General features: G+C 40.3%; 1 protein-coding gene across 3 annotated transcripts; it reads left to right on the top strand.

Moving 5' to 3' along the window:
* Positions 1-408: 408 nt before the first annotated feature.
* EAPP (E2F associated phosphoprotein) lies at positions 409-23,213 on the top strand. Of its 3 annotated transcripts, XM_072838228.1 has the most exons (6): positions 410-596; positions 5,907-6,088; positions 7,432-7,527; positions 9,384-9,501; positions 14,316-14,429; positions 22,644-23,213. In XM_072838228.1, exons 1-6 carry the CDS (start codon positions 523-525, stop codon positions 22,918-22,920), a joined length of 861 nt encoding a protein of 286 aa, XP_072694329.1. In that variant the 5' UTR covers positions 410-522; the 3' UTR covers positions 22,921-23,213. The 3 variants fall into 3 exon arrangements, with proteins under 3 accessions (XP_072694331.1, XP_072694330.1, XP_072694329.1); XM_072838230.1 differs by lacking the exon at positions 9,384-9,501 and having other exon boundaries at positions 409-596; XM_072838229.1 differs by lacking the exon at positions 14,316-14,429 and having other exon boundaries at positions 409-596.
* Positions 23,214-24,118: the final 905 nt, after the last annotated feature.

Genomic DNA, 24,118 nt, shown 5'->3' with positions numbered 1-24,118 from the left:
CACACAGAGAGAGGCAGAAGCAGAGGCAGAGGCAGAAGCAGGCTCTATGCAGAGAGCCCGACGTGGGACTCGATCCTCCGTCTCCAGGATCACACCCTGGGCTGAAGGCGGCGCTAAACCGCTGAGCCACCCGGGCTGCCCAGCATCCAGTTTTCTGCTTCTTCACGTCACGACGTGAGACGCTGCACATAGAGGGCTCATCTCAGAGACTGCTACTTAGGAGGCTGCCGATTAGTATTTTCGGTAATTATGCAGCTGCTTCCAGGTAAGCAGAAACCGCGCACGGCCGCGGAGAGGCACTAGGACTCCGCCCCCGCCCCTCCCCCGCCCTCTCCCCTCCCCCGCCCTCTCCCCTCCCCCGCCCCTCCCCCGCCCTCGCCCTGGGACGATCTGCGCAGGCGCGCGGGGAGGGCGCGGAAACGTCGGCGGAAGTGGACGTGCGGACGCTCTAGCCCGGGTACCTGTGGCGTAAACAGATGCTGTGTGGACGCTTGTAGTCGGCGTCCGAGGGTGTAGGTCACCATGAGCCGGCTCCAGGAGGAGTACGACCCCTACGCAGTGGAAGAGCCTAGCGACGAGGAACCCGCTTTGAGCAGGTGGGCCCCGGCCCGGTTCCGGCCCCCGAGGCTTCGGCCCGAGGCCTGGCCTTATTAGCCTCCTCCAGTCGCTGCGCCTGCCAGGCCCTTGCGGACCCTTGGCCCAGCCGTTCGGGCGCCTTTTGCGCCCCCCTCTCGCCTGTGGGACGCCGAGTGGGGTTCTGGTGAGGTGGCGCAGCCCCGGGGAGGCGGGGCCGACACTTGCGCGGGGAACCGGGATATTCGGGAATTACGCGTAAGTCTTCAGAAGCCTTGGGATCAAATTCTGCCTCTGCAACTTACTAGCACTGTGGGTGAAAGCAAGTCACTTACCTGCGATTTTCCTCGCCTATAAAAAGGAAATATAATAGCGATATCTTAAGTGTGTTGTGAGACTAGTGGGGCTTAATGTGAAATGACCGTCTTGAAGACTAAAGTGCCATCAACAGAAATAAGGGAATGCTCAGGCTTTTTTTGAGCACCTATTATATGCTTGCTCGGGGCTGCAGTTTTCTACGGGCTCTCAGTGTAGTAGGGGAAATAAGATGCGTATCTCGGAACATATATATATACCTTGGAAATAAGTATGTTTCTCAGAAGAGTATTTAGAAAACAAGGACCTGAGATAGACACAGATGAAGTTCCATGGGAAATTCCAGGAAGAGGGATTAACCCTACTTGGGGGGAACATGCAGGTATGTCGGCAAGAGATTTTTTGGCAGATTTATCCGTTTTTTATTTTTTTAAGATTTTATTTATTCACGAGGCACACACAGAGAGGGGCAAAGATACAGGCAGAGGGGGAAGCAGGCTCCCCACGGGGAGCCAGCCCTATGAGGGACTTGACCCAGTCACGCCCTGAGCTGAAAGCAGACCCTCTACTGCTGAGCCACCCAGGCGTCCCTTACCCCGTTTTAAAAGCTGACAGCAGATCCTGTTCATAAACTCTAAAGCATTCTGCTCAGCTAAGCTTTCTGTGAAACTGTCTTTCCTCCAATCGTAATGTTTCCTCATATTATCCTGGGGAGGAGTTGTGGGCTTGGGAGATCGGACTGCTGTGAAGATTTCTCTTGTGGGGAGTGAGGATGGATTCCAAGATTCCTTGCGAAAGTTTCAGGTAATGGGTCTGGTCTGTTAAAGGAAGTATATGAATTAGTAGGTCTCACTTAGTAATTCAGTTTATTTTTTTATTTTTTTCAGTTTATTTTTTAAAATATTTTATTCACTTATTCATGAGAGACACAGAGAGAGAGAGGCAGAGGCACAGGCAGAGGGAGAAGCAGGCTCCATGCAGGGAGCCTAATGTGGGACCTGATCCCATCCCAGAGCTCCAGGATCACACCCTGGGCCAAAGGCAGGCGCTAAACCACTGAGCCACCCAGGGATCCCCCAGTAATTCAGTTTAATTGGAATATAGCACTGTTTCCTGGACCTGAGTTAGTCAGCCATTACAATTTCCACATTCACATGTTACAACTTATTTAAGATTTTTAAGATTTTTATAGTATTGTCTTTCTTTTCTTTCTTTTCTTTTCTTTTTTTTTCTTTTCTTCTTTTTCTTAAGCTCTGTAATCCTGTGACAGTTGCCACTGGTAAGGTTAACTAAAAAATGCTGTGAAAATGAAACTGTAATTACAGTTGTGTGTTTTTTTTTTTTTTTTTTTGCCTGCTCGAAGCTCTGAATCTAGTGCTTGTCCTTTTTTTTTTTTTTTTTTTTTAAGATTTTATTTATTTACTTGGAGAGAGTGGGCCTGCCAGAGCGAGAGCAGGAGCTGGGGGAGCAGCAGAAGAGGGAAAAGCACACTCTCCATTGAGCAGCGAGCCTGATGTGGGGCTGGATCCCAGGACCTTGGGATTATGACCTGAGCTGAAGGCAGATGCCTAACCAACAGCCACCTAGGTGCCCCAAGTGCTTGTTGTCTTAAAAAGGGAGATTGGAGAGATTTGAGAGGTGTTTAAGAGGTGTCTCTCAGGATTTGATTTTACCATATTTATAAGCTAATATTTTATAGCGTGTTACTGTTTCATAGAACCTGGCAGAAGATATGAGACTCCTAGGTCAGAGACTACTCACGGTGCAAGCAGCATGAGCTTCATGTTCGTGTTGGTTGCTGTTACTTCCCAACTCTTACAGGGGTTGCACAGAGAGACTCAGGTGGATGCTTCACACTCAACGGGTTGGCATCATGGCTAAGGACCATTTGAGCTTGGAGCATCCACTTCTTTTACAGCAGTCAGTAAATAAGCAAGTCCTTTCTTCTGGAAAGAGACATCACCTCATCCCTCAAGGTTACATACTGCAAACATAACCCTGAGAAATGGCCTGAGTGGTGAGAACCTTGCATTCTTGACACACTCATTAAGAATGTACATGGCCCATAATGTATCACCTCACCTAGCAGTGCTAAACACTTCTCTTGGAATAATCACAAGGATTAGATAAAGTTTGTAATAAAACTAACTCTCTTGCCTTGTGATTTAAGTTTTTAAATTAAACTTTATTTTGAAGTAGGTTCACATGTAGTTGTAAGAAATAGTATGCTAAAAAAAAAAAAAAATCAATGAATTGGGGGCACCTGGGTGGCTCAGTGGTTGAGTGTCTGCCTTTGGCTTAGGTTGTGGTCCCAGGATTCTGGGATTGAGTCCTGCATTGGGCTCCCCTGAGAGAGCTTGCTTCTCCCTCTGCCTATGTCTCTGCCTCTCTCTGTGTGTCTCTCATGAATAAATAAAAATAAAATCTTAAAAAAAAAAATCAGTGAAGTGTATATTTAAAAATGCATGAACTTATGACAGTAAATTATGCCACAAGAAAAGTTAGAAAATAATACAGAGGGATTCTGTGTCCCCTCTACCCAGTTTCCCTCAGTGTATTTTACAAAATTTTAGTGTAATATCACAACTGGGGTATTGACATTAGTGTAGTTGAGATAGAGAACATTTCCATCACCATAAGAATCCCTCATTTGCCCACTTCTGCCCCATCGTGCCCTACGTAAATGCTGGTAACCATTAATCTATTCTCCACTTCTATAATTTTGTCCTTTTCAAGGGTATTAAATAAATGGAATCATGCAGTATGTGACTTTTGGGGATTGGCTTTTTTCATTCAGTGTAATTCTCTGGAGATTCATCCACATTGTTGCAAGTATCAGTGAGTCATTCCTTTTTTATTGCTAAGGACTATTTCACATTTGTTTTAGCCATTCCCTTATTGAAAGATGTCTAGTTATTTTTAATTTTGATTCGTGAATAAAGCATCTATAAACATTCATGTATAGGTTTTTGTGTGAATGTATTTTCATTTCTCTGGGATAAATGCCAAGGAGTGTGATTGCTGGGTTGTATGGTAGTTGCATTTAGTTTTATAAGAAACTAAGCAAGCTGTTTTCCATAGTAATTGTATTATTTTAGATTCCCACCAGCAATGGCTTCGGAGTTATTAGTGGCTTGTCTATCCTGAGACTCCTTAAAATAATCTACATTCCACTGTGGAAAAACTGGAATATAGGATAGATGAGAGTTTCTCAGCCTCAGTAGCATTGACATCTATTGTGGGGGGCTGTCCTGTGCATTGCAGGATGTTTAACAGCATCCCTGACCTCTGCCCACGAAGTGCTACTAGCCCCTCCTTGTTGTAACAGTAAAAAATGTCTCTAGCTATGCTATATGTACCCTAGAGGGCAAAATACCCCCCAGTTGGAGACCAGTGGTGTAGTTCAAGGGTGAGATGTAAGGTTGAAAAGAGAAGTTGAGGGCAGTCCGGGTGGCTCAGCGGTTTAGCGCCACCTTCAGTCCAGGTCCTGATCTGGAGACCCAGGATCGAGTCCCATGTCAGGCTCCTGGCATGGAGCCTGCTTCTCCCTCTGCCTGTGTCTCTGCCTCTCTCTCTCTGTCTCTCATGAATAAATAAAAATCTTAAAAAAAAAAAAAAAAAAAGAAAAGTTGAAACCAAATAGGGAAGGCTGTTTTGAATGCTGTGCTCAGAGGTTTGGCCTGGATGGTTTTTTTCAGAATTGGGTAGTGATGTGATGAGAGTTCTTAGGACTAACATTCTGGCAGCAGGATTTAAGGTGGAACATAATATAAAGATTTTGAAGGCCTGGAGATCCTTAGTATATGGTGGGACAGGCAGAGTTAAAGAGGACCCAAATGAATATAGTGGTAATGGAGAAAGGGAGCCTCATCCTGGGCAGGATGAGGAATGTTAGATGGGAAATTCTCTTGGGAGTAAAATCCGGCTAAGGCCTCCATTATTAGCAAAATTGATTGGTGTGAATTGCATTTTTTGGATATATCTTCTGCTGGAGGCTCAAAAGCATTGTTCTAGAAGAAGAAAACAGAGGAATAAAAACCAGGGGCATTCTGTTGCTATTCATCAGACCACAAATAATTGGATATTATTTATGTCCTATTGATTATATTAGAAATACCTTACGTGTTTCCTTCATTTTGATAACATTTCGTTCTTTCTGATATCTCCTTTAATCCTGTCATACTGTTACTGATGGGAAACCCAGGTGCAAAGGGCCAAGTAAATTAGCAGTAATTGCTCAGGAGAATTTGTAATATAATCTTACTTTCTCTTTATAGTTCTCTATAGCGTTGTGCCTTTATAACTAATATGTAATTACTATCTTAACATTTTGTTTGGGTATATTATCTGCATGTTAGTTACATATATTAAGTTTTATTTAAGTACTCAGAGTTTTAAAAAAATCCCAGTTCTGTGAAGTAAACTTTTCACTGCTGATGGAGTTAGGAATTGATGCAGTGCTTTAGGAAAGCAGTGTGAAAATTCAAGAAGTCAGAGAGATGTTTATATGTCTCCTTCTAGACATTTATCCTAAGGAAATCAATGGAGACAAAATTATATATACTTTACAAAGATATTCATTGTATTAGCAAAGAGTTATAAGTGTACAGCATCTATAAAAGGAAATGTAATGCAGACATTAGAATTGTATTTGGAAATATGTAGAAATGGTTGATCTTTATTTTTTTTTAAAGATTTTTATTTGTGAGAGTGCAATTACATGTGCATGATGGGGGGGCAAGGGGCAGAGGGAGAGGGAGAAGCTGACTCCCTGACTTCCCACTGATTGATGTGGGGCTCTATCCAGGACTCCATGATCATGACCTGAGCCAAAGATAGATATTTAACTGATTGAGCCACCCAGACATCCCAAGAAATGAGAATAGCTAGCTATATGTAGTATGATAGATAAATGCAACCTTGTAAAACTTAAAATTGTTGGACAGTGAGATGATGGGTGTTTTAAATTATTTTAATTCTTTAGTATTTATATGCTTTATGATTTAAATGCATACTAGTTCTGAAGATGAAGTGGATGTGCTTTTACATGGAACTCCTGACCAAAAAAGAAAACTCATCAGAGAATGTCTTACTGGAGAAAGTGAATCATCTAGTGAAGATGAATTTGAAAAAGAAATGGAAGCTGAATTAAATTCCACCATAAAAACAATGGAGGACAAGTTATCCTCTCTGGAAACAGGTAAACTTTTAGTTAGATTTTCATATAAATAACTTTCTAAGCTCCACGAGAATAGGAGCCTGACATGGGGCTTAATCCCAGGGCCCCAGGATCATGACCTGAGCTGAAGGCAGACACTTAACCAACTGAGCCACTCAGGTGCCCTGTAATTTTTTTTTTAAGATTTTATTTATTTGAGGGGATCCCTGGATGGCTCAGCGGTTTAGCTCCTGCCTTTGGCCCAGGGCACGATCCTGGAGTCCCAGGATCGAGTTCCGTGTTGGGCTCCCGGCATGGAGCCTGCTTCTCCCTCTGCCTGTGTCTCTGCCTCTCTCTCTATCTCTCTATGTCTGTCATGAATAAATAAATAAATAAATATTTAAAAGATATTTTATTTATTTGAGAGATTTTATTTTTTTATTCATGAGTGCACATGAATGGGGGTGGAAGGGAGCAGAGGGAGAGGGAGAAGCAGACTCCTTGCTGAGCAGGGAGCTTAATGTAGGGCTTGATCCCAGAACCCTGAGATTATGACCTGAGCTGAAGACAGATGTTCAACCCACTGAGGCACCCAGGCTCCCCTCCTTTTGTAATTTTTACCCCAGGATAAAAAAGACCCAAGCTTTTAAAGGTATTTTTAGGATTATATAGCACTGATATGGCAGATTGAATGATTGGTCATCACAAATTCCTATCTCATTTTAGAAAGTAATGAAACATACTTCATTTTGATACTTCATTTTTATGTAAAGTGTACCTTACCCAAAAACTGATTTGTGCCTCAGCTTTGGTTTCCATGTATTAATTGTTAGGAACAGAAAGCATATATAATAGTAATAATAAAAGCAAAAGCAGATGTGAATTAAGAGGAAGAATTAGGGAGACAGGGATATGAGAACATGAATATAGTCTGAGTCATGGCATGAGGGAAAACTGAAGAAAGGAAGAGTGTGTGTCCCTGAATCATGCCCCTTGCCTCTCTTAGGGCTCTTACCCTCTCTCCCTTAAAGTCCCCTACAATGAGATGTTTATTCCTTGTTTGTCACAGTGTACTGCATGGCTGAAAGGTAGAGCTGTGTATGGTGGCAACTTAGAAATAGGCGATTTTATTGAATTAGATTTGTGGGAAAGGTGAGAGATTTTCTCATGATCTGGAACACTTAATTACTGTAATTAACAATTATAGTCCTCTGTAATTGCACAGGGCACAGAAATTCAGTAAGTCATTGATGTGAAAGTCTTTTTCCACCCACATGAGATTGGGAATGAATTGATACTACTTTGAGGTGATAGAAGAGTATATTGAGTTTTTTTCCTTTTTAGTTCCATATGATTTAGTCTGTAAACTGTCCTTATGTAAATAGGGTCTTCCTCAGGAACTGGAAAAGTTGGAACAGCTCTGACAAAGTACTATGATGATATATATTTTGATTCTGATTCTGAAGATGAAGACAAAACAGGTTAGTAGCATGTTTACCAGGTTTAGTGGTTACATTTTATAGAAAAAAGGTTTACCTAACAATTTTTGGACATTAGGGTTTCCCTCTGAGTTTTATCTTTTAGAAATTGTAGGCCATTGATGTGAAAACAAAAGCAGGAATGATGAATAAGAACAGATAGGAATGCACATATGAGGACGTGGGACCAGCCATGGTGCTGCATGGGCATACGACAAGGAGAGTGTGTCCTGACTCAGTCCTGACTTCCTTAGGGCTCTTGGCCCCCCCTTCCTTAAGGTTCCTTAGTGCAATAATATTTGCTTTCACACCTGTGAATAGTTCCTATAGTTTTACAGAAAATATACAAACATATATATTTTATATTTTTCTAACTCATTGCTTTTTTATTGGCTTCTCTATTCTCTGGAATTGATTTTGTATAAAATCTGAGCAAAAGTGAACATAAGAGTTAAAATTAACTTAATATCATAATTACACTGGAATGCACAAATGACACATTTATATGGTAAAGAAAAAATTTTATATATACATATTTTAAAGATTTATTTGTTTATTTTAGAGAAAGTTCACATGTATGGGGTGGGGAGGAGCAGAGGAGGGGGAGAGAGAAAGAGACAGAGATATGGAGAGTTTCAAGCGGACTCTCTACAGAGTGGGGCTCAGTCCCACAACCTTGAGATCATGACCTGAGCCAAAACCTGAGTGCTCAACTGACTGTGCCACCCAGGTACCCCAAGAAACAATTTTATATTTTTATATATTATTACTTAAATATTAACCTATATAAGTACATTTTAAAGTCTAGTGCATGTGGATAACCAGTGTTTTTTCACTTTTTAAAAAAGATTTTATTTATTTATTTTGAGAGCGATCACATGTGCATGTGCCTGCTTACGTGAGTCGGGGGAGTGGCAGAAGGAGAGGGAGACAGAACCTCAAGCACTCACCCTGAGTTCAGAGCCTGACGTGGGGCTCGATCTCATGACCCTGAGATCATGACCCAAGCTAAAATCATGAGTTGAATACTCAAGTGACTGAGCCACCCTGGTGCCTTTGTTTTTTCATTTTTGAAATATTTTTGTTCTGATTTCAGTAGCATTTTATATATAGGAACTTGTTGACAATTATAACATCAAAACGTTTCTGATCTTGGTTCACTTTGAGTGGCTTTTCTGAGACCAAATTCTCATTATGTGAGTTCAGTTCTTGAGATAGCACTATGTTTTTATTTTTTATTTTATTTTTTATTTTTTTTAAGATTTTATTTATTTATCCATGAGAGACACAGAGAGATGCAGAGAGAGGCAGAGACACAGGCAGAGGGAGAAGCAGGCTCCATGCAGGGAGCCCGACGTGGGACTCAATCCCGGGTCTCCAGGATCACGCCCTGGGCTGAAGGCAGCGCTAAACCGCTGAGCCACCCAGGATGCCCAGCACTATGTTTTTAGTGAAGAAACAATTTTTTCATCTTCTGTTATCTTTGATTTTTTTTTTTTAAGATTTTAATTATTTATTTGACAGAGACAGCACAAGCAAGGAGAGCAGCAGAGGGGGAGGGAGAAGCAGGCCCCCTGCTAAGCAGGGAGCCCAATGTGGGGCTCGATCTCAGGACCCTGGGATCATGACCTGAGCTGAAGGCAGATGCTTAACTGACTGAGCCACTCAGGTGCCCTGTCATCTTCATTTTAATGCCTTGTTAATTGGCCAAGAGGTTTATTTGGAGGAAGAGTTAAGAATTTTTTTAAGGAAAATATAAATAGAAAAAAAAATGTAGCTGAAGATTCTGTGTTCTGTATTAAAGAGGTATGTACTTGAGACATGATACCTAGCCATATCCTTAACGTTTTCAAAATTAGCACAGGTAACCAAGAAGAAAAAGAAAAAACGACACAGGATTCCAACAAATGATGAGTTATTATATGATCCTGAAAAAGATAACAGAGATCAGGCCTGGGTTGATGCACAAAGAAGAGGGTAAGAACTTAACTTAAATATTTAGAATCTTTAGAGAAAAATAATTAAAAGAGGATTTTCACTACATTCACATTTTAATGTATGTATATGTTCACATAGACATAAAGAATTTTGAAAAAAAAAAACCCTGCTGAATTGTTTGTTTTGAAATTTACCAACACATTTCAGTCATGATTATTTTATTTTATTTTTAATTTAAAAAAAGATTTAATTAGAGTGAGAATGAGCATGGTGAGGAGGAGGAGAGAGTCCTATGTGGACTCTGTTCTGTGCATGGAGCCCGACATGGGGCTTGATCCCACAACCCTGAGACCACAACCTGAGCTGAAACCAAGAGACAGATGCTTAACTGACTGCCATTGAGGTGCCTGTCAGATGATTTATTTACTTATTTTAAAGATTTTATTTACTCATGAGAGAGAGGCAGAGACACAGGCAGAGGGAGAAGCAGGCTCCTTGCAGGGAGCCCCATGTGGGAGTTGATCTTGGGCCTCCAGGATCACGCCCTGCACCGAAGGCAGCACTAAACTGCTGAGCCACCCAGGCTGCCCCAGATGGTTTATTTTTAAAACACTTGTTGAATTCAAAATGCTGTAGTCAGTCTCTCCAAGAAACAAAGTTGACTTTTCTCAAATAGACATAATTTTAAATAATTTGATTTTTTTAAAGGTTTTGTTTATTTGAGAGAGAGAGTATGTGCACACAGGAGAGTGGAGGGCAGGGGTAGGGGATAAGGGCAGAGGGAAAGGGAGAAGCAGACTTCCTGCTGGGTGGGGAACCCCATGTGAGGCTCCATCCCAGGGCCCTGGAATCACGACCTGAGCCAAAGGCAGACGCTTAACTGCCTAAAGCACCCAGGTGCCCCACAAATTTGCTTTTTTAAAATTGAGATAAAAATCAATTAATTAATTTAAAATTAATCATTTTAAAGCGAACAATGCAGTAGCATATAGTGTATTCACAGTGTTATGCAACTACCACCTCTGTTTAATTTCAAACCATTTTCATCATCCCAAGAGGAAATGCCATCCTTGTTTTCCAGTTTGATTTTATGAAGGCTGATTTGTTATCAAACTAAAAGCTAGGGCACCCCTGGTGGTGCAGCGGTTTACCGCCGCCTGCAGCCCAGGGTGTGATCCTGGAGACCCAGGGTCGAGTCCCATGTCGGGCTCCTTGCATGGAGCCTGCTTCTCCCTCTGCCTGTGTCTCTCTCTGTGTGTCTTTCATGAATAAAGAAATAAAATCTTAAAAAAAAAAAAAAAACCCAAAAAACAAAACTAAAAGCTAGTCAGTGTACCACTGTTACCTAGTGCTTCCCTAACCTGGCTGTGCTTCAGAATCACTTGGGAAGGATGAAATGCATACCCTGGAGTCCTACTCTAGGAAGCTTTGATTTAGCTAAGGTAGGGGCTAGGATGATAAACCCTTGAAAACTGAACAACAAAAGATAAATCCAGTATTTTTAAGCCCAGAGAGATTTTGGTGGTGTTGGGTGTTTGTACCTTACCTTTTAGCCTCCATTCTCCCACTTTGTTCTTTTTTCCTCTCCCAGTTTCACCCATGCACCACTTCCTCCAACTGCCCCTCTCATTTATTTAAGGAATATTTTTTGATTATCCCCAATGTAAAATGAACATTTTAAGTCTCTGAATGATACTGAGATAGTTAAGGAAATTACAGTGTAGCTTTTGATTCTGGTAATAGAATTTGTCAGTGAGGTAAGATGGAATGTATTTTCATTGTTGTTATCTTCAAAAAAAATTTTTTTAAGTAAACTCTACCCATAATGTAGGGCTTGAACTCACGACCACAAGATCAAGAGTCAAATATTCCACCAGCTGAGCCAGCCAGGAGCCCCATTCCTTATATAATCTTGAGAAGAAATAACATTTTATTGATTTATTCATATTCCTGCACCAAGCAGTAGTTGTCTTTTTTTTTTTTTTTTTTTTTTTTTTTTTACAATTTTTAGAAAGATGCAGGTGCACAGGCAGAGTGAGAGGGAGAAGCAGACTCCCTGCTGAGCGGGGAGCCCAATGATGCAGGGCTCAATCCCAGGACCCTGACTGAGATCATGATCTGAGGCAGATGCTTAACCAACTGAGCCACCAAGGCACCCCCAGGAGTTGCCTATTAGGACCACAGAAATCAACTTAAAATAATGAATTTGCTACCTTTTAAGTGCCACCAGGGCAGTGATCATGGCTGTCTTGTTCACTGCTGTATCCCAGAAGTCATGCACTTTGTTAAATGGGCGCACATTAAGTATCTATTGAATGAATATATTACTCTCTTGGGTTTGGGATTTGAAATCTGGTAAGCATTAGAGGGATTTAACAATGGTTATAAAATATGTACACATATTTTCAGTATTTTTCCCCAGAGACACTTAGAGAGTTTGGGAAGTAACGTTAAATGATTTATCTTTTGTTGTTCAGTTTTTGGGAGTTTACCATAAGTCCCTTTTAAGAATATATACTTTCATATTTTAGTACTTTTATAAGTAGATTCATGCTATATATATATATATATATATTTTAAACGATTTTATTTATTTATTCATGAGAGACACAGAGAGAGAGGCAGAGACACAGGCAGAGGGAGAAGCAGGCTCCATGCAAGGAGCCCCATGTGGGACTTGATCTGGGTCTCCAGGATCATGCCCTGGGCCGAAGGCAGGCGCTAAACCGCTGAGCCACCCATGTTATATTTTTGCAAATGTTTATTGAACATTTACTATGTACCAGACACTGTTCTAGATTCTTGAAATGCAGCAAGGAACAACACAGACAAAAGTCTTTACACGCCTAAAGCTTACATGCTTGCCTTTTTTTAAAGATTCTATTTATTCATGAGAGAGAGGCAGAGACATAGGCACAGGGAGAAGCAGGCTCTCTGCAGGGAGCCTGATGTGGGACTCAATCCCGGCATCATGACCTGAGCCAAAGGCAGATGCTCAACCATTGAGCCACCTAGGCATCCCACATGCTTGCTTTTTTTTTTTTTTTTTTTTTTTTTTAAATTTATGATAGTCACAGAGAGAGAAAGAGAGAGAGGCAGAGACACAGGCAGAGGGAGAAGCAGGCTCCATGCACCGGGAGCCTGACGTGGGACTTGATCCCGGGTCTCCAGGATCGCGCCCTGGGCCAAAGGCAGGCGCCAAACCGCTGCGCCACCCAGGGATCCCCCCATGCTTGCTTTTTAAATGTAGCTTTACTGGGTTTTTCAAATTAAGAGGCTTTATTTTTATTTATTTATTTATTTGAGAGAGAAAACACATGGGGGAGGAGCAGAGGGAGAGAATCTCAGGTGACTGTCTCCTAAGTGTGGAGCCCGATTCCAGGCTTGGTCCCACAACCCATGAAATCATGACATGAGTTCGAACCAAAAGTTGGAATGTCAACTGAATGAGGCGCCCGGACACCCCAAGAGACTTTAGTTTTTGGAATAGTTTTCGATTTCCAGAGAAATCGAGCCAATAACAACAGAGTTCCCGTATACTCTCCTACAACAACACACACATGGTTTCATCTATTATTACATGTTACATTAATATGGTACATTTGTCACAATTAATGAACCAGTATTTATTCATTATTATAAACTAAGGCCCATACTTTATTTGGATTTTCTTAGTTTTTACCTATTGCGCATTTTCTGTTCCAGGAGCTCATCCAGCATACTGTGTTACTTGTAGTTGTAATGTCTCTTTCAGGCTCTTCTTGACTATGACAGTTTCTGAGACTTTACTTGGTTTTGATGACCTTAACAGTTTTCGGGAGTACTGGTCAGGTATATTGTAGGAGGCCACACTATTGGAATTTGTGTGATGCTTTTCTCGTGATTAGACACTGGGATTATGGGTTTTGGTGAGGAGGAACACAGAGATAAAGTGCCATTTTCATCACATTGTAATTATGGCACATACTGTCAACATGATTTATGATAGTTAATGTTGACCTTGATCATCTTAGCAAGGAATTGTCAGGTTTCTCTACTGTAAAGTTACTCTCCGCCCCTCCTGTCTATACTGTACTCTTTGGAAGGAAGTCATTATGTGCATTATGCTCCACTTCCTTGAGAGGAGAGTATCTTCATAAGTTATTCTTCCATCTGGGACATTTGTCTGTTCTCCCTCCCTCCGTTCTTCCCTCATTCATTTATTCAGTCATTAGTCATTTGTATCAGTATGGACTTGTGAGTATTTATTTATATTTTGTATCCAATACTGCTTTATTTTATTGTTCTAATTGTTTCAGCTTTGGCCAACTCTAATTCTTTGAGTTGGCTTCTGTGCCCCTTGATATATCTACCTCCTTGTTTTTGAGCACTTCCTTACTTCCTGGCACTACAAGATGCTCCAGGTTCATTTCATATGCCTCATTCCTAGAATCAGTCATTTCTCTTAGGAGTACTAGGTTCTTTTACTGGAGGGTGGCATTAGAAATCAGGGTCTCGGGGATGCTTGGCTAGCTCAGTTGGTAGAGCCTCCCTCCCTCCTTCCCTCCCTCTGAGAGGGTGGGGAGGGGTAGAGGGGGAGAGAGAATCTTAAGCAGGTTCCATGCCGAGTGGAGCCTGACTTGGGGCTTGATCTCACAACGCTGAGATCATGACCTGAGCTAGAATCAAGAGTTCAATGCTTACCTGACTGAGCCACTCAGGTGCCCCAGAGCATGTGACTCTTAATCTTGGGGTCTTGAGTTCAAGCCCCATTTTAGGTGTGAAGCCTACTTAAAAAAAGAAAATCAAGATCTGGCTTTAAAGTGTGTGTCTACCCCCCCCCCCCCCCCCGACATTTTCTTTTTTTATTCCAGCTACCATGGTTTTGGAATACAGAGACCATATCAACAACAGCAGCCTGTTCCAAATAGTGATGCTGTCTTGAATTGCCCTGCCTGCATGACCACACTATGTCTTGATTGCCAAAGGTAATGGATAAAGGGTGTCATAGCACACCACAAACACACATACACACACATGCATACACAAAATGATGAAAAACAACTTGGTTTTTTGTTTAAATCAGAAATAGACTTTTGAGGTATATACTTAGGAATTCTGATAAAGTTCTGTCCTCCTGTGTCCTTGCTGCTACATAACTAATCTTTATACAAATAATTTTAGTTATACATAGTTCTTTTTTTTTTTTTTTTAGTTATACATAGTTCTAAGTAGTTTTTCCTTTTCTTTTTCTTTTGCTTTTTCTTTTCTTTTCTTTTTTTTTTTTTTTTTAAAGATTTTATTTATTTGCTCATGAGAGTCACAGAGAGGCAGAGACACAGGCAGAGGGAGAAGCAGGCTCCATGCAGAGAGCCCGATGTGGGACCAGATCCTGGAACTCCGGGATCAGGACCTGAGCCGAAGGCAGACGCTCAACTACTGAGCCACCCAGGCATCTCATAAGTAGTTTTTCTAATAAAGCACATACTTAAAAGGATTCAGTGAAACTGCATATATATTGTGGAATGATGTAATCTGTCAAATACATTCTTTTTTAAAAAATTGTGATAAAACATAAAATTTACTGTTTTAACCATTGAAAACTTTTTATTAAAGAGTACATCATTTGAGTATTAAATTTATTGTCAACTAGACCATTTAAAAATTTAAAATCATTTCCTAGCTTTATCGAGATATAATTGACACATAACATTATGTAAGTTTGAAGTGTACAACATGATGATTTGATATACAAATATATTGCTAAATGATTACATAAGGTTAATGCATCCATCACCTCATGTATTTTCCTTTTTTTGTTTGTTGAGAACTCTTAAAATTAGTTTTTTTTAGCAACTTCAAGTATATAGTACAAGATTGTTAACTGTAGACATTGTGTTTATTACATCCTCAGACCTTCATCTTATAATTGGAAGTTTGTACCACTTGACAGTCTTCACTTGTCCACCCTTCCCCCACTAACCACCAGTCTACTTTGTTTCTTACTGTTCATTTTTTTTTTTGGATTTATATACAAGTGAGATCATTCAGTAATTTTTTGTCTATGACTTCATTTAGCTTAGTGTCCTCGAGGTTCATTCATGTTTTCACAAATGACAGGATTTTCTTTCTTTTTTTTTGTATTCCATTGTATCTATACACCATGTTTTCTTTATCCATTCACGTAGCATGTACACTTAGTTTCCATGTTTGGCTATTATGAATAAAGCTGCAGTAGGTTTTTGGGGAGAAGACCACAGAGGTAAAGTGTTGTTTTCATTACATTATATCAAGGGCATGGACTATCAACAACAACAAAAATCAACAGATTTATTAACTGTTAATGTTGACCTTGATCACCTGGCTGATGTCGTGGTGCAGATATTTCTTCGAGAGAGTGATTTCATTTCCTTCAGTTATATACCCAGAAGTGGGATTGCTGAATCATATGGTAGTTCTATTTTTAATATTTTGAGGCGCCTCCATACTGTTTTCCATAGTCACTATACCAATTTACATTCCCACCAGTAATGTGCAAGTGTTCACTTTTGTTTTGTCTTTTTGGTAGCCATTCTAACAGGTGTGAGGTAATACCTCACTACAGTTTTTATTTACGTTTCCCTGATGATTAAGGATGATGAACACCTTTTCATGTACCTGCTGGCCATTTGCATATCTTTTTTGGAAAAATGTCTGTTCAGGTTCTTTGCCTTTGCCTTTTTTTTTTCTTTGCTATTGAGTTGTATGAGTTTCTTGGATATTAGCCCCTTGTTAAATACATGATTTGCAAATATTTTCTTCCATTCCGTAGGTTTCTATTTCCTTTTGTTGATGGTTTCTTTGCTATGCTGAAGCTTTTTAGCTTGTTGGTTTTTTTTCTATTTCTGTGAAAAATGCCATTGGAATTTTGATAAAATTGCATTGACAATAGATGACTTTGGATAGTATGGACTTTTTTTCTTTTTTAAGATTTTATTTATTCATGGGAGAGAGAGGCAGAGACATAGAGGGAGAAGCAGGTTCCCTGTAGGGAGCCTGTTGCAGGACTCGATCCCAGGACCCTGGGATCACTTGTGAGCCCTTAGCCGAAGGCAGACACTCAACTGCTGAGCCATCCAGGTGTCTCACTATGGACTAATTGACTATTTATTTTTTAAAAGATTTTATTTATTTATTCTTGAGAGACACAGAGAGAAGCAGAGACATAGACAGAGGGAGAATCAGGTTCCTCACAGGGAGCCCAGTGTGGGGCTCGATCCCCACACCGGGATCATGCCCTGAGCCAAAGTCAGATGCTCAACCACTCAGCCACCCAGGTGTCCCTCATTCATTCATTCATTCATTCATTCATTCATTCATTCATTCATTCGTGTGAGACAGAGAGAGGTAGAGACATAGGCAGAGGGAGAAACAGGTTCCTCACAGGGAGCCCAATGTGGAACTCGATCCCAGACCCTGGGATCATGCCTTGAGCTGAAGGCAGATGCTCAACTGGTGTTTCTCTTGTTCCCTATTTTAACCATTTTAAGTGTACAATTCATTGGCATTAACTACTTTACAATATTGTGCATCTGTCATCACAATCCATTTCCAGAACATTTTTGTCATTCCAAACAGAAACTGTACCCACTAGACAAAATTCCCCATCCCTTCCCGTCCCAGCCTGTGGTAACCTCTATTCTGTTTTCCTTTCTGGATCATTCATGGCTTGCTCATTTATAAAAATGAACAGGCTTTTGTGTGTTGATTTTGTACTCTGCCGCTTTGCTAAGTTAGTTTATCAGCTCTGATAGTTTTCGTGCAATTTTCAGAGTTTCCTACATAAAAGATCATGTCATTGGCATGCCTGGGTGGCTCAGTTAGTTAAGCATCTGACTCTTGATTTTGGCTCAGGTCATGATCTCACGGTGTGTGATTGAGCCCCACATTGGGCTACACTGGACGTGGAGACTGCTTGGGTTATCTCTCCCACTCCCCTTCTTCCTTGTAAAGATCATATCATCTGTGAACAAATTTTACTTCTTCCTTTCCAGTGTGGATGCCTTTTATTTCTTTTTCTTAAGCTAATCGCTGATTAGAACTTCTAGTACTATGCTGAATAGAAGTGGTAAAAGCAGGACTTTTTTAGTCTTGTTTCTTTTTTTTTTAAAGATTTTATTTACTTATTTATAGAGACAGAGAGAGAGAGAGAGACAGGCAGAGGGAGAAGCAGGCACTATACAGAGAGCCTGATGTGGGACTCGATCCTGGGTCTCCACGATCACGCCCTGAGCTGCAGGCGGCGCCAAACCGCTGCGCCACCAGGGCTGCCCTTAGTCTTGTTTCTGATCTTAGAGGAAAAATTTTCCGTCTTTCATCATTGAATATGATGTTAGCTGTGGATTTTTCATATATGGTCTTAATTGTATTGAAGAAATTTCCTTCTGTTTTCAGTATATGGTGTGTTTTTACCATGAATGGGTGTTGAATTTCATTAAATATTTTTTCTGGGGCAGCCCCAGTGGCCCAGTAGTTTAGTGCTGCCTTCAACCCGAGGTGTGATCCTGGGGACCTGGGATCGAGTCCCGCGTCGAGTTCCCTGAATGGAGCCTGCTTCTCCCTCTGCCTGTGTCTCTGCCTCTCTGTGTCATGAATAAATACATAAAATCTTTTAAAAAAAATGCTTTTTCTGAATCAATTGAGATGATCATGTGGTTTTTTTTTTCCTTTTCTTTTTTTTAATTTTTAATTTTAAGTAGGCTCCACTTTAATTTTTATTTTTTTTATTTTTATTTATTTTATTTTATTTTATTTTTTTTAATTTTTTTAATTTTTATTTATTTATGATAGTCACAGAGAGAGAGAGAGGCAGAGACACAGGCAGAGGGAGAAGCAGGCTCCATGCACCGGGAGCCTGACGTGGGATTCGATCCTGGGTCTCCAGGATCGCGCCCTGGGCCAAAGGCAGGCGCCAAACCACTGCGCCACCCAGGGATCCCTCCACTTTAATTTTTAGTGGAGCCCAGTATAGGTCTTGAGCTCATGACCCTGAAATCAGACCGGACCTGAGATCAAGAGTTGATTGAGCTGATTGAGCCACCTAGACACCCCCTTCATTCTTTTAATTAAATAGACTCTTAACCTTTTTTCCTTTTCTCCCCCCTCTTTTTAGTGGCTTCATAAATTCCTAACTTAGTCCATGTTTTGAATCAAGATAACTTGAAACTAGGTGATGATGTAGGTGATGGATTTCTTCTAGGAACCAATGAATAGCCAACTATAGTTTATCTTATTAGTCAGCTTGAGTTTTTTTTTTTTTTTTTTTTAAGATTTTATTTATTTATTCTTGAGAGACACAGAGAGAGGCAGAGACATAGGCAGAGGGAGAGGCAGAGACATAGGCTCCTGCAGGGAGCCTGCTGTAGGACTTGATCCCAGGACCCTGGAATCACACCCTGAACTGAAGGCAGATGCTCAACCAGTGAGCCATCCGGGCATCCCTAGCTTGAGGCTTTTGGTCATTTACAACAATTAAATGTTGTGCTTTCTGGGCAGCCCCAGTGGCACAGCAGTTTGGCGCCACCTGCAGCCTGGGGTGTGATCCTGGAGACCCGGGATCAAGTCCCACATCGGGCTTCCTGCATGGAGCCTGCTTCTCCCTCTGTCTGTGTCTCTGCCTCTCTCTCTCTCTCTCTCTCTGAATAAATAAATAAAATATTTTAAAAAAATAAAAAAGGGATCCCTGGGTGGCGCAGCAGTTTGGCGCCTGCCTTTGGCCCAGGGCTCGATCCTGGAGACCCGGGATCGAGTCCCACGTCGGGCTCCCGGTGCATGGAGCCTGCTTCTCCCTCTGCCTGTGTCTCTGCCTCTCTCTCTCTCTCTCTCTGTGTGACTATCATAAATAAATAAAAATTTAAAAAAAATGTGCTTTCCATATAAACTCTTAAGCTTTTTGTATATAAATTGACACTCAGAGCATGTTTATGGAATGCAGAAAAAATAAAATGTCTCTGTACTTGTTTCTCTTCCAAATTAACTGTTACTACGTAGTTTCTGTATCCAGAATAAGTTTTTAATGATATAGCAGTAGAACTTACATCTACAATAGTAGATGTAGAAATTACCTTTGATAAAAATTGTATTCCATGTTAATACAGGATTCCAATCTAGTGCTATATAAATTAAGTTTTTATAATCTTATCTGGAGAAGTACCAGGTTGCATAGTTTAAATTCCTGGTGGTGGTGGGTGGTGGTGGTGATGGAGATCAACATTTGGAACTAATAAAAGTATAACTTGAGTTCACTATGTTTAGCCAGATATTTCTGTTGCATGAGGTTTAAGGGGGAAAAAAACATTAAGTGGGGAAAGAAGTAGGAAAATACTGAGTATATGAGGAGAACAAATGAAGCATTATCTATTCTTTAAACTGTTGGAATAAAGCCAAAAGTGGGCATTATAAAAGTCAGAAGCTCTTTAAGCTTTTAAAACTGTAGCTTACCACCACTAAAATGGTGGTAAGAATGGCACCATTTTAAAAATTTATTTTTTAAAAGATATTTGAGAGAGAGTGCATGCTTTTGTGTGTGTGTGTGTCCGTGTGTATGTCTATGCACAACTGGCAGGGAGTGGGGGGTTGGTGCTGAGGGAGGGGCAGGGGGAGAAGCGAGCTCCCCACTGAGCAGGGAACCTGATGCACGGCTTGATCCAGTACTCCAGGATCATGACCTGAGGCAAAGGCAGACTGTTTTTTTCCTTTGTGTTTATATAAGTTAGATTTGCCAACATACAGTATAGTATAACACCCAGTGCTCATCCCATCAAGTGCAAAGGCAGACTAGACTCTTAACCAACTGAGCCACCCAGGTGCCCCAAGAATGGCATCACTTGTAATGAGAGGAGGGCAGAATTGTAGGCCTCAGTGTGAAAGACACAGTCGAAGATCGTTTAAACATTAACTCTCAAGTTTCCAGTAACTTTTCTAAGTTTGAAGAGCAAACAATTTTTTTTTTCAGAGATAAAAGTTACTTCTAAAGTAGTGGAAAAGAGGATATATTCATTCTTTAAACTATTCTCTATTAACAAGTTTTTCCTATTCTTAACATTTCTTTAAATTTCCCATTTTGTTCTTATGTTTTTCATGAGAATGCAATGTTGTATTTTAGTAAGTTTTTTGTGTTCTCAATTTTAACTATCTGGAGAGGCAGGGCGCCTGGGTGGCTCAGCATTTGAGCATCTGCCTTTGGCTCGGGTTGTGATCCCAGGGTCCTAAGATCGAGTTCTGCATCGGGCTCCCCATAGGGAACCTGCTTCTCCCTCTGCCCGTGTCTCTGCCTCGCTCTCTGTGTCTCTCATGAATAAATAAATAAAATATTAAAAAAAAAAAACTATATGGAGAGGCAAGAATATACAATGGGGGAAAAAGAGTCTCTTCGATAAATGATTCTGGGAAAACTGGACTACTTTCTAGCACCATACACAAAAATAAACTCAAAATTGATTAGGACCTAAATGTGAGACTTGAAACCATAAAGCTCCTAGAAGAAAACAGGCAATAGTTTCTTTGACATTGACCATAGCAACATTTTTCTAGATATGTTTCCTAAGGCAAGGGGAAATAAAAACTATTGAGACTACACCAAAATAAAAATCTTTTGCATGGTGAAGGAAACCATCAACAAAATGAAAAGAGAGGGCAGCCCCGGTGACACAGTGGTTTAGCACCGCCTGCAGCCCAGGGCGTGATCCTGGACACCCTGGATCGAGTCCCATGTCAGGCTCTCTGCATGGAGCCTGCTTCTCCCTCTGCCTGTGTCTCTGCCTCTCTCTCTGTGTGTCTCTATGAATAAATAAATAAAATCTTTAAAAAGAATAAAAAAAAAACAAAATGAAAAGAGAACTCACTGAATGGGAGAACATATTTGCAAATGACCTATCTATAAGGAATTAAAACCAAAATATAAAAAGAACTGATACAATGCAACACCAAAAAAACCAAATAATCTGATTAAAATGGGCAGAGTACTGAATAGACATTTTTCCTTTTTTTTTTTAGATTTTCTTTTTTTTTTAAATTTTTTAATTTTTATTTATGATAGAGAGAGAGAGAGAGAGAGAGAGAGGCAGAGACACAGGCTGAGGGAGAAGCAGGCTCCATGCATCAGGAGCCCGACGTGGGATTCGATCCCGGGTCTCCAGGATCACGCCCTGGGCCAAAGGCAGGTGCCAAACCGCTGTGCCACCCAGGGATCCCTCCTTTTTTTTTAAATAGACATTTTTCCAAAGTAGACATATAGATAGATGTCCAACAGATAAATGAAAAGATGCTCAACATCATTGATTATCAGGGAAATGCACTCAAAACCACAGTGAAGTGTCATCTTACACTTGCCATAATGGCTAAAAAAAAAGATGTGAAATAAAAAGTGTTGGTGAAGATGTGGAGAAAAGGGAACTTTTGTGCACTGTTGGTCCGGATGTAAATTGGTGCAGCCACTGTGGGAAACAGTATGGAGAGTCCTCAAAAAATTAAAAATGGAAATAACCTATGTTGTAATTCCACTACTATTTATCCAAAGAAAACAAAAACCATAATTAAAAAAGATATATGCACACTTGTGTGTATTGTATTATTTACAATAGCCAAGATAGGGAAACAAGTGTGTTTTGATGAATAAAGAGAGAATAGTTATATATATGCAGTAGAGTATTACTTCGCCATAAAAAGGATGAGATCTTGCCATTTGTGACAACATGGATAGACCTAAAGGGTGTTACACTAAGTGAAATAAGAGAAAGACAAATACTGTATGATTTCACTTATATATAGAATCTAAAAAACAAAACAATTGAATAAACAGACAAAAAAGCAGAAACAAACCCTTAATTACAGAGAATAAACTGATGATTGCCAGAGGGGAGCAAGGTAGGGGATGGCCAAAATGAGTGAAGGGGAGTGGGAGACACAGGCTCCTGGGTAAAGAGTGAATAAGTCCTGGGGGTAAAATACAATGATACTGTAACAGCATTGTATGTTGACAGAAGGTAGCTCTCCTCCAGTGAGTATAGCATAATTAGTGTAAACTTCTTGAATCACTGAATTGTACAGCTGAAACTAATGTAACACTGTGTCAGCTAATTTCTTCAATAAAATCTTAAAATCTGGATGGATAACCTATTAAAATTGAACATAAATCCAAATTCTCCATCTCATTTTCTTCTTAGGCATGAATCATACAAAACTCAGTATAGAGCAATGTTTGTGATGAATTGTTCTGTCAACAAAGAGGAGGTTCTAAGATACAAAATCCCAGAGAACAGGAAGAAAAGGCGAGGCCATAAGAAGATGAGGTCTAACCACGAAGACGCTGCAGAGCAGACAGAGGCACAAGCAGAAGAGATCTATCACCCCGTTATGTGCACCGAATGTTCCACGGAAGTGGCCGTCTATGACAAGGACGAAGTCTTTCATTTTTTCAACGTTTTAGCAAGTCATTCTTGAATAGTTCAGTTGGCATTTAATTGCCCAATACAGTATAAGGCAAACACGGACAGTTATTACCCTCTTGCCTATTCATATCAAGTAACATTCTGAGCGGTTATCTGAGGATACAGTGTTTATCTTTTTGAAAGAGAATGGTTGTCAGCCTTCATCCCTCCACCCCCTTTAAAAATTTTTCCCCCAGCTCTGATGGGACTGATAATTCATTCCCTCTTTGATGGGCATTTGGAAACTATGGGGCTTTTCATGTATTAAAGCTCTTTAGAATTAAAATGTTCTGCAGTTATAAGTAATCTTTGATTCAGTGTTATTTTTATTTTTTATTTTGGATATAGTTGTGGTATTATTAAACTAGAAACTATTTCCTGGCTTCTGTCCATATTGTTTTTGCTAAGAAGTATCTTTATTTACTTTCTACCCCATAGAATGGAGTGACAGTATTTAGTAACTGTTACAATTATGTGGAGTTAATATTGCCAGGTGCTCTGAGTAATTGATACAGGTCTTTCCCTAAAAGGATTGTGTAGTAACAGTATTCTAAACTTAGTGAATTAACACAGTAAATACAAATTTATGGCGAAGGAAAAGAACCTCACCCTCTGCACTTAGACTTCAAACTCCTGTTGCTGCCTCTTTTGCCCTCATTTGTTCTGGAATTTCTACTGCCAGCAACCAAGGTATTGTTTTTCCTTTTCCTTTTTTTTTTTTTCTCTTCTATTTTGCTATTAATAATATAAAAATCTGGGATCCCTGGGTGGCGCAGCGGTTTAGCTCCTGCCTTTGGCCCAGGGCGCGATCCTGGAGACCCAGGATCAAATCCCACGTTGGGCTCCCGGTGCATGGAGCCTGCTTCTCCCTCTGCCTGTGTCTCTGCCTCTCTCTCTCTCTCTGTCATGAATAAATAAATAAAATCTTTTAAAAAATAAATAAAAATAAAAAAACACTTGTGGCCTTAATCTGCTACCATTACCTTTTTATTTTTTTTTATTTTTATTTTTTATTTTTTATTTTTTTTACCATTACCTTTTTAAATGAAGCATAAATTATTTAATATTTAAGTGAATTTAAATAAATATGTAGGCCTGGAGCTATGGTTTGGTGATCCCACTGAAATTAACTGTTCTTTTTCCTGTTCACCTTGGCTCACTGTATTAGTTTTTATTGCTATGTAACAAATGACCACAAACTTAGTGGCATA

Source organism: Canis lupus, chromosome 9, assembly GCF_048164855.1.
Source record: "Canis lupus baileyi chromosome 9, mCanLup2.hap1, whole genome shotgun sequence".
Taxonomy (NCBI): Eukaryota; Metazoa; Chordata; class Mammalia; order Carnivora; family Canidae; genus Canis; species Canis lupus.
This window is presented reverse-complemented; position numbering and strand designations above follow the sequence as displayed.

What these genes read in the sequence shown, in the direction of transcription:
- EAPP (XM_072838228.1), top strand. Translation starts at nt 523, where the DNA reads ATGAGCCGGCTCCAGGAGGAGTACGACCCCTACGCAGTGGAAGAGCCT. An exon ending in GTTGATGCACAAAGAAGAGG is followed by an intron (nt 9,502 to 14,315) that starts GTAAGAACTTAA and finishes TTTTTATTCCAG; the next exon opens with CTACCATGGTTTTGGAATAC. An exon ending in CTATGTCTTGATTGCCAAAG is followed by an intron (nt 14,430 to 22,643) that starts GTAATGGATAAA and finishes TTTTCTTCTTAG; the next exon opens with GCATGAATCATACAAAACTC.